Source organism: Mustela nivalis, assembly GCF_964662115.1.
Source record: "Mustela nivalis genome assembly, chromosome: 4".
In the NCBI taxonomy this organism is placed as follows: domain Eukaryota; kingdom Metazoa; phylum Chordata; class Mammalia; order Carnivora; family Mustelidae; genus Mustela; species Mustela nivalis.
The window spans coordinates 202,096-215,125 of record NC_139023.1 but is presented as its reverse complement, the minus strand read 5'-3'; the positions used below and the strand labels follow the sequence as shown (position 1 = coordinate 215,125).

Here is a 13,030-nt window from a genome sequence, read left to right as displayed (position 1 = left end):
GTAAGTTCTACCAATAGGGCTCTATAAACCCAAAACAGAATAAGCTGAAATCAACAGTTGGCTAAAAACAAAGAGTTGAGAAACCAGGTGAGGATACTTGGTTCTCACTCCCTTAGGAAATGGAAGTAAGCCTTGTTGCCCCCGAATCACCTTCCTGAGATAAGCACTGAGATAAGCACACCGACAGGAGGTAATGCTCCGCTGGAGTGGAGGAAGAGACACTAAGGACCATATACTCGGGGAGTCTCATTCTCATCCCTACTGTTGTGTTTTTCCACAAATGTGATTCTTCTCATCAATCTGCTTCCAGATTGACAGGGGATTTCTGGGAGGCCATGACAACAATTGAATAAAGAAACAGACACACACACACACACACAAACCAACCTCTCATGATAAATGAGGAGTAAGACCGTTGTTGTTATTTACCTTGTGATAAGACTTCACAAAAGAGTCAAACCTGACTTTTTTTTAGTTGAAATCATCTCAGTTGGGAAACTGGGAAGCCACTAACCTCTAAAACACCAGTCACTTCCATGAGAGGAATTAGCTCTGCCTTGACACAGTAAGTCAACTTCTTGGTAAGTTCTACCAATAGGGCTCTATAAACCCAAAACTCCTCAAGTTCCTACAAAATACAAAGAAATACATAGGATTTAGATCTGGTAAATCATTTCTTTATTATTATTATTATTTTTTTTAAAGATTTTATTTATTTATTTGACAGAGAGAAATCACAAGTAGTTGGAGAGGCAGGCAGAGAGAGAGAGGGAAGCAGGCTCCCTGCTGAGCAGAGAGCCCGATGCAGGACTCGATCCCAGGACCCTGAGATCATGACCTGAGCCGAAGGCAGCGGCTTAACCCACTGAGCCACCCAGGCGCCCCTGGTAAGTCATTTCTAAGCTTGGTTGGCATAGTAGGGGCCCAGAGAGGGTGTTCCTTCATTTAAGTTCTGAAACTTGGTAAAACCAGAGACGAGTAACAATTCCACACAAAATTATCATAAGGAAACATGGGCATAGACTGAGGGATTTGATCAAGTGGTTCTGCGATGAGGAATAAGATGGGAAGTTGGAAAACGAGCCACTGAGAAGAGCTCTGTTCATTTTTTATCAAAACGCCAGCAAGTGAACGCGCAATTTCTCTTTCCCAAGTAACTGAAAACAATCCCCACCTCTGGGAGTTCATCCCGAAGACGAAACATTACGTATGGAAGGATCCCAATGCAAGATGTAGCAATATTCAAAACAAAAAAATCCTGGAAGCAATATTTCAGACAGTAAAAATATTGGAAGACGTGGGTCAATCATGGTTAAAGGTGGTGGTAAATGGGCATTTACTGTATTATTTTGTCTTATTTAATGTCTGAAAATTTCTGTCGTAGTTGTTTTCTAAAGGTCACTTTCTAAGGGCTGGGTGTCCCCGTGAGCACACGTGACACATGAAGTGCCATTAGCCGGCTACTTTGTGACCACCAGGAGAGCAGCCAATGCACTAGAGATGGCAGAGTGAAGAGAAGAAGACCTTGACCAGAATGACCAGTCCGCCAACCCTGAACTGCCTTGGCTCCAGCTGTCCGGTTACATGCGACGATCTTGGTTCGCTGTTGTTTAAACCTCTGTGGGGTTTTTCCCGTTACTCATAGTTGAAGGCATTTTAACTAATACTACTGATGTACTATTTCATACCACTTATGTAGCTTTTTAAAAAGGAAAAATCAGGGGCACCTGGGTAGCCAGGGGGTTAAGCCTCTGCCTTCTGCTCAGGTCATGATCTCAGGGTCCTGGCATCAGGCTCTCTACTCAGCAGGGAGCCTGCTTCCCCCCCCTCTCTGCCTGCTTGTGATCTCTGTCTCTGTCAAATAAAATCTTAAAAAAATAAAAATAAATAAATACATTTTAAAAAAAGGAAAAAACCCTTTAAAATACTGAAAATACACTCATGAGAGCACAGGCTGTTGGACAGATTGTGTCTAGGATCAACCACTAACTTATAGTTGTTTTTCAGATTTGATAGTTTCTTTTACTTGAACAATTGTATAAGGCTGAAGTCCTTATAATCCTAAGTAAAACAAAGGGATAGAATTTTAGGGGAAGTACCTTTAAATATGAAGAAACACAAACACAGAAAACTTAAAAAAATAAAGGCTAGCTTCTTACTACCTATAAATTTTGTCTACTGCTTAGCTAGCACATGATTAGGGAATGTAAGCTAATATTTAAAACTTAGCACAAGTGGGAGACATTTAGAAATGCGAATTTGCTAAAATAATTATCATTCAACCCAAAGTCAAGTATTCTGGATTATTTACTCATTAATACATATGACAGAATTGACTGCCATATATGTACACAGAATATGGAAATTTAAGATGGGGAAAATGAAGATTTCAAATTTAAAAATAAGATTCATGAGAGAAAAATGTTTTTAAAAAATTGAGTATAGAAACAAAAATGGAAGGATTATTACACCATTCAATTAGAAGAAATTTAAATGCAGCCAAAAAAGGCTTATATTATCAATTCATCCCCAAAATTGTCCTAGTGGAAAGTCTGGTAAGCTTTGCTATGCTATTTAAAGAAACTCTGAAAGCTGGTATTAGTAAAGTCTTAAACAAATGCATCCCAAATGCAAATGGCCAAAATAAAGTTTTCTTCTTGAGTTAATTAAACTATACACTTGACATAGAAACCCAAAGCAGCTGCCAAACACTGGAAGCAAAAATGGCAAAATACTGTGGCGATCACGAGAGCATGGTCCCAGGAGTGACAGGTGCCTGCTAGACATTGGTGAGGCACTCGTCAAACACTTCCCATGTTAGCAACAGGGGAGAGATACCCCCCAGAACCTGTATCGATGGAGAACTGTGGTTTTAAGATTGATTCCAAAGACTTGTCACTACTAGAGGTGGTTCTATGAGTAGGGATAACCAGGTGCTCGCTTTTTTTTTTTTTTTAAAGGTTTTGTTTTTTTTTTGGATTTCATTTACTTATTTGAGAGAGAGAAGATGAGCACAAGCGGGTTGCGAGTGAGGCAGGAGAGAAGCAGACTTTCCACTGAGCAGGGAGCCAGATGCAGGGCTTGATCCCAGGATTCTGGGATCACGACCTGAGCTGAAGGCAGACAGACACTTAACTGACTGAGCCACCCAGGGGCCCCATAACTAGGTGCTTTCTACTTGTTCGCTAAATATTTTAGGTGATTCTGCCAATTTTGTATCTTTACCGTAAGTTAGTATATAGGACTTTCATAAGCAGAAAGAAACAAGTATATTTTAAATATAGTTTGAGTGCTTAGTATTACTAGAACAAGTCAACAGTGAGGAAATAATGACTAACCGGTTTACGAGTTTAGCAGCAGTCAAAACAGAAAGATGCATGAGGCATGTGTCATGTAGTCAGTGGAATTACCTCACAGAAATGCAGCACACAAGAGGAGAATGAGGCAGCTCCGGCAAGAAGACTTTGTATATAGCCTCGAGGCATATTAAATTTTTCAGATACACTCCAGATGTTGGTCTCTTTGAGCAGGGTATAAAGAATAAAAGACAGGTATAGTCTGTTGACAATGTCCTTGTCCACCTTCTAGAAAGACAAGCAAGTAAATTTATGTCCTGGACCTGCTAAAAATGTACATCATATTGAAATTGGACAACAGGCAATCTGAATGAAGTTCTACTACAGAAAAGCCAGAACAGAATGATTCCACAGAAAAAAACCCAAGTTTTTACCATAGGTACTTCAGACTAATTCAGATGATCATTTTTCCAATTATTAAAAAAAAGAAAATATGCCAAATTACTTCCAATTTAAACTTCTTCTACAGGGGAAGCTGTAGTGGGTTGAATCGTGTCTGCCCCCACAAAAAGATATGTTTACCTCCTAACCCGTGGTACCTGTGAATGTGACATTATTTTAGAAATAGGATCTTTGCAGGTGTAATTAATTAAAGATCTTGAGATGAAATCCCCCTGCGTGTGTACTGCCCACTTAGGGCTCTGTATCCAGTGGCTAGCGTCCTTCTAAGAGGAGAGGACACAGAGGGACACAAATAGGAAGCAAAGTGAAGATGGCAGTGTTCAGTGGCAACCCTGGAGGGATGCATTTACAAACCAAGGACACCAAAGATTGCCAGCAGCCACCAAAAGCTAGGAGAGAAGCAAGATGTTTTCTTCCTTAGAACCTCCAGAGGAAGCCATCTCGATTTCGGACTTTTGGCCTCCTGAACTGCAAAAGAATAAATTTCTGCTGTTTTAAGATACTCGGTTTGGGCTAATTTGTTGTGGTAGCCCTAGGAAAAGAATATAGGAAGGGAAGGAGTTGGGAAGACCTTTACATTTACTGTGGTATTTACAGGTTGTATATATTTGTGAATGGAGTTAAACAAATGCATTTATTTGGATAGGTATGTTAATAAGCTTATCCATATAGCTTATAGTAATAAGTTATAGTAATAGTTAATAAGTTATAGTAATAGTTAATAAGCTTATCCATATAGCATATAGTAGACTAAGTAAATATTAGATTTTATGATTTCTACATGGTCATGATAAAAAAATTAATGTTTCTAAAATTAAAACACTGAGAGAGAAAAACCTACCTAGAGCTGACAATTTCCATGTACCTGCTTCTGCCTATAGTATCTAGTGACCAGTTCTTGTGTAGAGTATCTCATAACCAGTATCAAGCTAACTTAGAAATTGCTAACTGATGCTTAAAACCAGAGGAAAGACAGGATGAACTGGAAGGGAAAAAAGTGGGTATAAAATATAAAATTGTATCCCCTATGGTGGTAAAAGAATGGGATGAGAACTCACAGTGGCATATTGAAGACTGTCTGAATTACAGAGTCTACATGTCGATTCTTATAAAAAGCATCGAGCTGAAAACCACGATAGTTGAATCGCCAGTAGGGAGAAACTGCTTCTCAATTTCCCAATTTTGGTGCACCTTCATTTGAGTCAATGTCGATTTTGCTTAGAATGTATTTTCTAAGCCAAGAAAAATGATATAATTTTATTACAAGGTAGGATAAGATGCTTTATACCAATTTCAAGATCTTTCATAAGAAATATCTAAAGAAAAACAGGAGTGTCTTTTTCAATGTAGAGAAACAAATTTGATTTTAAGTAAATTTGTTCTCTAGAAATTAAATCAACTGAAAGTTTATTGACTATATTTCATTAACAAAAATAAATTCTCATATGATCTCTCTGATATGAGGATTTGAGAGGCAGGGCGGGGGTTGTGGGGGGAAGGGAAGGAAAAAATGCAACAAGATGGGATCAGGAGGGAGACAAACCCGAGAGACTCTTCATCTCAGGAAACACACTGAGGGTTGCTGGGGCTGGGGCAGGGATGGGGTGGCCGGCTGATGGACACGGGGAGGGCCTGTGCTGCGGTGAGTGCTGTGAAGTGTGCAAGCCTGATGACTCACAGACCTGTACCCCTGGGGCTAGTAATACATTGTACGTTAATAAAATAAATAAATTTTGATCCAAGTTTAAGAAGATGCATTATTCTCAAAAGATTTTGTAAATGTTTATTATTTGATAATTGAATTTCAAATTATTATTTTTTTTAAAAGGAGGACTCTTCTTCTTCTTCTTTTTTTTAAGACTTAATTTATTTATTTGACGGACAGAGATCACAAGGAGGCAAAGAGACAGGCAGAGAGAGAGGAGGAAGCAGGCTCCCTGCGGAGCAGAGAGCCTGATGTGGGGCTCGATCCCAGGACCCTGGGATCATGACCTGAGCTGAAGGCAGAGGCTTTAACCCACTGAGCCACCCAGGCACCCCTCAAATTATTTTGATTTTTTATTTTATATGTTAAAGTTGTATATAAAATGTTTGTTTTATGAAATATTTTTATTTAACATTTTGAATGTCTAAGCAGCATAGGCATTTCTGAGGTAAGAGACCCAATCAAAATATTGTGATAGCATGAACACTCAACAACTAAACATTCAATTCTAATGTGAGTAAATACCATCTTTCACTTTTCAAAATGAAATGAGTAATATTTATGTAATTAAAGATACAGGGGAAATGAGAAGTAAGATAATTAGGTTTCAATAAAGATTAGATTACCGATAAAATTAAAAATGAAAAAAAGTGTATTATAAGGCAGAAAATGAAATTAACTTTAGGATTTGAAGGCATGTTTGCCAAAAAATTATTTCCATTCATTTTTTTTTATAGATTTTATTTGCTTGAGAGAGAGCACAAGCTAGCTGGGGAGGTGGGGGTGGCGGCGATGGCAAAGCAGACTCCCCGCTGTGCAAGAAGCCCAACGTGGGGCTCAGGCTCAGGACCTTGAGATCATGACCTGAGCTGAAGGCAGACACTTAACCAAAAGGAGCCACCCAGGGGCCCCTATTTCCATTCTTCTTGACATTAGTGTATTAGACACTTGCTTTGTATTTGTTGACTAAACTTCAAAACACTGTAACATAAGAATATTACACAAAAAAGTATTAATTTATCAACTTCAACCTTCTACAGAATTTTATGTAGTTCAAGTACTAACTAGATTGGGAGTTCTTTACGAAAGAACAACAAACGACAACAAGAATGAAAACCTCAAACCCATCCTATCTCAGAATCTCTGACATCAAGCAGAATGCCTAACAGAGTGTCTAGGTGTGGGGGAGCACCTGGCTGGCTCAGTCAGAGGAACATGTGACACTTGATCTTGGGGTCATGAGTTCAAGCCCCACATGAGGTGTAGAGATTATGTAAAAAAAGAAAAAAAAAATGTTCTAGGGGGGTGTCTAGGTGGCTCAGTCGGAAGGGCATGTGACTCTTGATCTTGTTATAAGTTCAAGCCCCATGCTGGGTGTGGAGATTACTTTAGAAAAAGTTTCTAGAAGATACATTTTTCTCCCTTGAACTGAAATTATTTCAGGATTATATATTTTATAAACATCATATAGATATATAAAAATATATAAACATTTATATATATTATATACATTTTATAAAACATTTTATAAAAACTTTATAATTTTTATAATATAAGCCATAAGTAGTCCAAGAAAAAGAGATCAAGAAGCTTTACCTTCTCCTACGATAAGAAGCTTATATGTGCTTGACAGTGTTTCAGAAATGCAAAGGTACACATACAAAAAAACTCATCACACCATCCGAAAATACTGTTTTTAAAAAATTCCCAAATTTCTGGTCCTCACGTTTTAAATAGCAAAATGGGAATCGTATTAACTTAAAGAAAAAAATATGAAATGAAAAGATTGAATCAACAAAAGAGATGATACAACAGCATTAATTTTGCTAAGTCAACTTACTTAGGAAGAGAAAAAAAGACTATGGTACCTTTTTTATAGCTTGACCTGATGCTTTCTTCCCAATAAAGTTTTCAGAGACTCCAAGAAGAGCAGCTACGTTTTGTTCTGCTGGACTGAGCTGGCTAAACTACGTTTAAAAAGAGTAAACATAGAAAAAAAATCAAATTGTAACTTTAAAAAAAATATTTATTTATTTGAGAGCGAGCAAGAAAGTGTGTTTGGGACAGCAGAGGGGAGGGAGAGAAAAATCTCAAGCAGACTCCCTGCGGAGCGTAAAGCCTGACACAGGGCTCGATCTCACAACCCTAAGGTCACCTCCTGAGCTGAAATCACGAGTGGGACGCTTAACTAACTGGACCACCCAGCCACCCGTCAAATTGTAACTTTAAAAAATCTGCCTTTTGAACCAAATCCAGTATTTCCTGATACCACATTTTCATGCTTTTAAAGGATATGAGAAGAACACCATCAATTTATTTATACAAATTGTAAGCTTAAACATGCATTATTAAAATACAACATATTTTAGCAAAATACTTAAAGGCATGGTCACAAGCACTGTGGTCTCCACTAGGGTTTCCACAGAGTATGTGGTTACGTCTAATACTGAGATGATGTCTGCTGGGGAGGAAGAACAGGGAAAACTTTTGACAGTAACTGCGTTATACAGCACCACTTAAAAAACCTTAGTTACGGGGCGCCTGGGTGGCTCAGTGGGTTAAGCCACTGCCTTCGGCTCAGGTCATGATCTCAGGGTCCTGGGATCGAGTCCCGCATCAGGCTCTCTGCTCAGCGGGGAGCCTGCTTCCTCCTCTCTCTCTCTGTCTGCCTCTCTGACTACTTGTGATCTCTGTCTGTCAAATAAATAAATAAAATCTTAAAAAAAAAAACAAAAAAAACCTTAGTTACGATTTTAAAATAGGACATTAAAAGAAAGATAATTTCCTGCAATTAAGAGCTGCATACTGCTTCCGCCTAACACATGTTCCTGTGTCTGCCGTGCTCACAGTAAAGTCATAATAGACTACACTCGGCCACCTGGTTTTAGAGAAAGCAGGACCAGCTGCACCTTCCTGTTGTGATAAAACTGACATTCCTTCTCAGTATTAACATCACTGGGCTTCGTCATCATGCTTGGCTCTGATAGAGCTTTCATGGAATTCAAGTCTCCAAAAAAACCCAGCTTTCACGGTTTTCTTCACACTGCAGGCAACGTAAAGTGGAGTGGTCACCAAACTGTAACAGTAACTATCTTTGCAGAATGGGAACAGGGATGATCCTTTTTTTTTTTTCCTGATAATGATCATGTTTATATTTAACAGAAAAGTAGTATTTAAGTTAAATAAACTGAAGATGCTATTGCTATATTACTATTTAAAAAAACTGAAACATGAAAGACCCAATTTCAAATACACTTTAGTAGAGACAAAAAGTGAATAATCAGTTGACAAAAATTCCATCGTCATTAATAAATAAAATAGCCTATATTGAAGAACCTTATAATCTTACCTGCCTGAAGTATATCATCCAGTCAGGGACACACTGAGAAGCCATATCATAGGGAGTTGTTAGGTAAATTAGGTGAAGAAGGCTTTCAAGCACAAGACCTTCGAGACCTTTCTTCAAATCTCTGTAGAGAATGTCACAATAAGCCAAATCTATAGTTCCTAAAAGAAAGATCAAATATTTCATCTTTCATAATTACCAAAAGGGAAACAATGTGATTTTTAAAGCATCTTATTTAGAAGTTACCTACATATAGCAAAAAGTCTTCAAAAGCTCTCAAGGTTTTTTAACTCCATTATAGTTAACATACAGTGTTAGGTTAGTTTCAGGTGTACAATATAGTGATCCCACAATTCTGTACATCACTGAGTGTTTATCATGATGGGTGTACTGCTAATCCATCTATACATCTCACCCACTCCCCCCCAAATCTCTTCTTATGGAATTTAGCATAACTATTTTGGAGGTCATTTTGATAGTATATATCAACATTTCATAAGTACATACCTTTTGACCCAAATACTTTGTTTCTGGAAATCTAACCCAGAGAAACATGTCCACATATACTCAAAAATACATAAATAGTGATGCCCATTGCAGCTTTGTTTATAACTGAGAAAATAAAAAACCTGTGCAAATGTCCATCAATAGGGGAATGGTTAACTAAATTACGGTATCCAGACTACGGATGATTACAGTAGTCAAAGAAAAATGAGGTAGATTTAAAGGGACTGACATGTTAAGATGCTCCTAATATTTTAAGTAAGAAAAGCAAGCTGCCAAAAAATACCTACAACTATGATTTCATCTTAAAAAATAAAGTATAAAACATATATAAATATATATGCATGATACATAATAAAATCTATACACATATACAGATACACAAATGTAAATACATACACATATTTATCTATCTACATAACAACATATGGAAGGACACACAGCAAACTGTTAACAGCGGTTGCCCCTGGGAGAGTGGAAATGGGACAGGAGAATGGGGTTTTCCTTTACATAATTCTGATCTGAGTTCTAAGGATTGTTTTAAAACAATATGGGGCGCCTGGGTGGCTCAGTGGTTTCGGCTGCTGCCTTCGGCTCGGGTCATGATCTCAGGGTCCTGGGATCGAGCCCCGCATCGGGCTCTCTGCTCCGCAGGAAGCCTGCTTCCCCCCCCCCCCCTCTCTCTCAGCCTGCCTCTCTGCCTACTTGTGATCTCTGTCTGTCAAATAAATAAATAAAATCTTTAAAAAAAAAAAACAATAGACCTGTATTATTTTTCATTAAGTAAATTATGATGTAGCCATTAAAAAAAAACCATTCACTGCTGTGGAACAATTTTTAAGATATTAAGCAAAAAAAGCAAATTCTGGAACAATACAAATGATTATTTATTTAAAAACAAAAGTTAAAAAATCTCAAACTTGTATACAAGTATGTATTATGCATTGAAAGGAAATGTACAGAAACTGTCTGAAAAGACGCATGCCAAATTATTATTCTTGGTAGATATTAAGATTTGCATGATTGCTAGGGGAGGGGGTGTGTGAAGGGAGATTATCATCTATTTCCCCAAATACTTCTACAGTATCTTAAATTACTTGTATTCTAAAACATTTTTCGGGGCACCTGAGTGGCTCGGTTGGTTAAACGTTCAACACTCGATTTCGGCTCAGGTCATGATCTCAGGGTTGTAAGATCAAACCACGAGTCAGACTCCTGGTGGATGTGGTCTCCTTAGGATTCCCTCTTTCCTCCTTTCTGCCCCTCCCTGCTCCCTCTCTGAAAAAAATGAAAACAAAAAAACCCAAAAATCCCCAACATATTTTCAACTTATTTATTTACAAAAAAATTTTCTTAAAGAAAGCTCTACACACAGCGTGGTCTTGAACTCACGACCCCGAGGTTGAATCACACACTCCACTGGGCCAGCCGGGCGCCCTGATTTTCCAACTTTGAAAAGCTAAAGTAGTCTCATAGCTTATAAGATTAATGTTATTAATAAGAAATTACAGTTCCAATTTAAAGAAAGAGAATGATTTAATTTCTATTTCTTCCCCAGCACATTTCCTTAGAAACTTAGCTAAACTCTTACCCTTAAAAGAAGCTCGTCCCAGTTTTGTGATATGAAAGCTCTCGTCTTTGGGCTTGTCAACAACGTCTTTCTGGAGAAGTCCTTTTTCTGTCAGGTATCTAAGCCATTCAACAGTTATTTCCCGCAGACTTTTTTCTTTCAACAAAATCTTTTGCTGAACACCAAACAATGTACCACCCATAAAGTGACATATGTCATCAAGATTTGTTGCGATCTGAAACAATTCAGGATGTCACTGGAGCATACGTCAAAGATACTGAAATAAATTAGTATGAAATTGACATATTCGCGTATATAAGGATAATTGTATAGTGATGTTTTAAAATTAACGAGAAACAATTTAAAGAAGTTATCATATTCATACTTCTAATGAAAACATGGACATATTTTTCACTCAAAAACTCCTCAGATTTTTGAGTAGCTTTTCAGTCTCTCCCAAGCTGTGCTGTTTCTTCTCCAATTATCACTAATTCCCACTCAGCCTCCTGCAGAAATCCTCCCTTCACCCCTTTCCACCCACCTGTAAGAATTCTTTAGCATTAAAACACACATACACCCATGCAAAACACAACTGAAAGTCTTCAATGAAACAGGAGCAGGCAGTATTTCCTGCAGATCACCTAAAAATAAACAGCAGTCTTCTTCTTTTTCTGTCTCTCTCATTCCTGTTCTTTTGCTGCCTTCCCTTTCCCCCTCTTAGTCACTATTTAAAACCTTTAATGGCAATCATAATACTTAACCCTCCATTTGGTATTCAGATGTCGAGATGATGCTGAATTAGAATTTTGTATTAGCTAATTTTAATGAAATCAGCATGTTGTACTAAAATATAGTCAATCAATAAGCATATTTCTCTCTCTCACAATTCTGATGATACTTTCAACTGGAAAACATAGTCATTGGATACCAAACCCAAATAAGGGTTAACAAAAAACACGATGAGGCATAGACACTTCCTACTGCTTTTCCTCCTTTTAGTAAAATTCACTTTCTTGGAAATGTTCTGACCTTTTATTATTATTATTACTACTACTATTATTATTCTTTGAGAGAGAGAATATTAAGCAGGATCTATACCCAGTGGGGAGTCTGATGCTGGGCTCAATCTCACAACCTTGGTATCATGACGTGAGCCGAGATCCAGAGTTGGACCCTTAAATGACTGAACCACCCAAGCACCCCAAAATTCATTCTAAGTATAATATTCAATTAGGACAAAACTGCAGTTTTAAGATATTCAAGACTGATTCTCAGTGTGTAGATTATCAATGAACTTAGTCGCTGAACTGTTTTCTACCTGGATGATTTCCGTAAACACTGGGGATACTTCCAGCTACCATCATGTTATCTTTCTATCCCTCTATGAAGATTTTACAGCATTGTGATTGACACCCACTGGTCTAGCCTCTGTCTCTGGCCTCCACAGCTTCTCAAAGCTAGATTCTCTACTGCTGCCCCAACCTTCAGGTTCACCCACGCCTCTCCAAAGTCAATCCATTCATTCGTTCAAGTACTAACAGAGCACCAACCCCATGCCAGGAACTGTGCTGGGCACTGGGAGTCAGGGACAAGTAAAGATAAATGTGGAGTCTGTTGGCCCAGGGCTTACATTCCAACAGGGATCACTGCACTAACCAGCAAAGTAGTACAAACTGATAGGTTCTACTAAAGCAATGTGGTTCGATCAAGCATACAGTAAACTGACTGGACACAGAGGCACAGGGGGGCTTCCCTGAGGAGGGATGGTTAAGTGAAGCCTCCAGGTTGAGTGCGTGAGGGTCAGACGAGAGATGGAGTGGGGAAGATGGGCGAGTCCAGGCTCAGTGAGCACTGGCATGGAAGGACCCAGGAGGCCAGTGTGCCTGGGGTGCAGATTGCAAGGAGGCTGGTGGAGGGCAAGGCAGACAGGCAGAGGCCAAATCTACCATGGTAGACCGTGATAAGGAACTTGGGCTTCCTAAATCCTAAAAACAATGGGAAACCAATGGGACAAATTTTAAGCAGAGATGGGTAGCACACTCTGAGTTTACGTTTTGACAAGACCAGTCTGTGTGAATGATCATTTGGAGGGGATGTGGGAAGGCATGGCGGAATGGACGCAAGGCAGTCAGACCAGTGAGGGGACA

At 38.5% G+C, this 13,030-nt stretch overlaps 1 protein-coding gene across 18 annotated transcripts in view; it reads right to left on the bottom strand.

Annotated features, from left to right (window-relative positions):
• Positions 1-13,030, bottom strand: part of HELQ (helicase, POLQ like) — a 48,094-nt gene that overhangs the window by 7,626 nt on the left and 27,438 nt on the right. For 10 of the 18 annotated variants that reach the window (XM_082726400.1, XM_082726399.1, XM_082726388.1 and 7 more), the window contains 5 exons: positions 10,905-11,118; positions 8,813-8,970; positions 7,332-7,430; positions 3,411-3,584; positions 515-628 (listed from right to left, as the gene is read on the bottom strand). In XM_082726400.1, coding sequence (XP_082582526.1) covers positions 515-628; positions 3,411-3,584; positions 7,332-7,430; positions 8,813-8,970; positions 10,905-11,118 — 759 coding nt within the window. Of the gene's footprint in view, positions 1-514; positions 629-3,338; positions 3,585-6,187; positions 6,445-7,085; positions 7,221-7,331; positions 7,431-8,812; positions 8,971-10,904; positions 11,119-13,030 lie in introns of those variants that run through there. The other 8 variants (XM_082726389.1, XM_082726402.1, XM_082726403.1 and 5 more) reach the window with 5 other exon arrangements.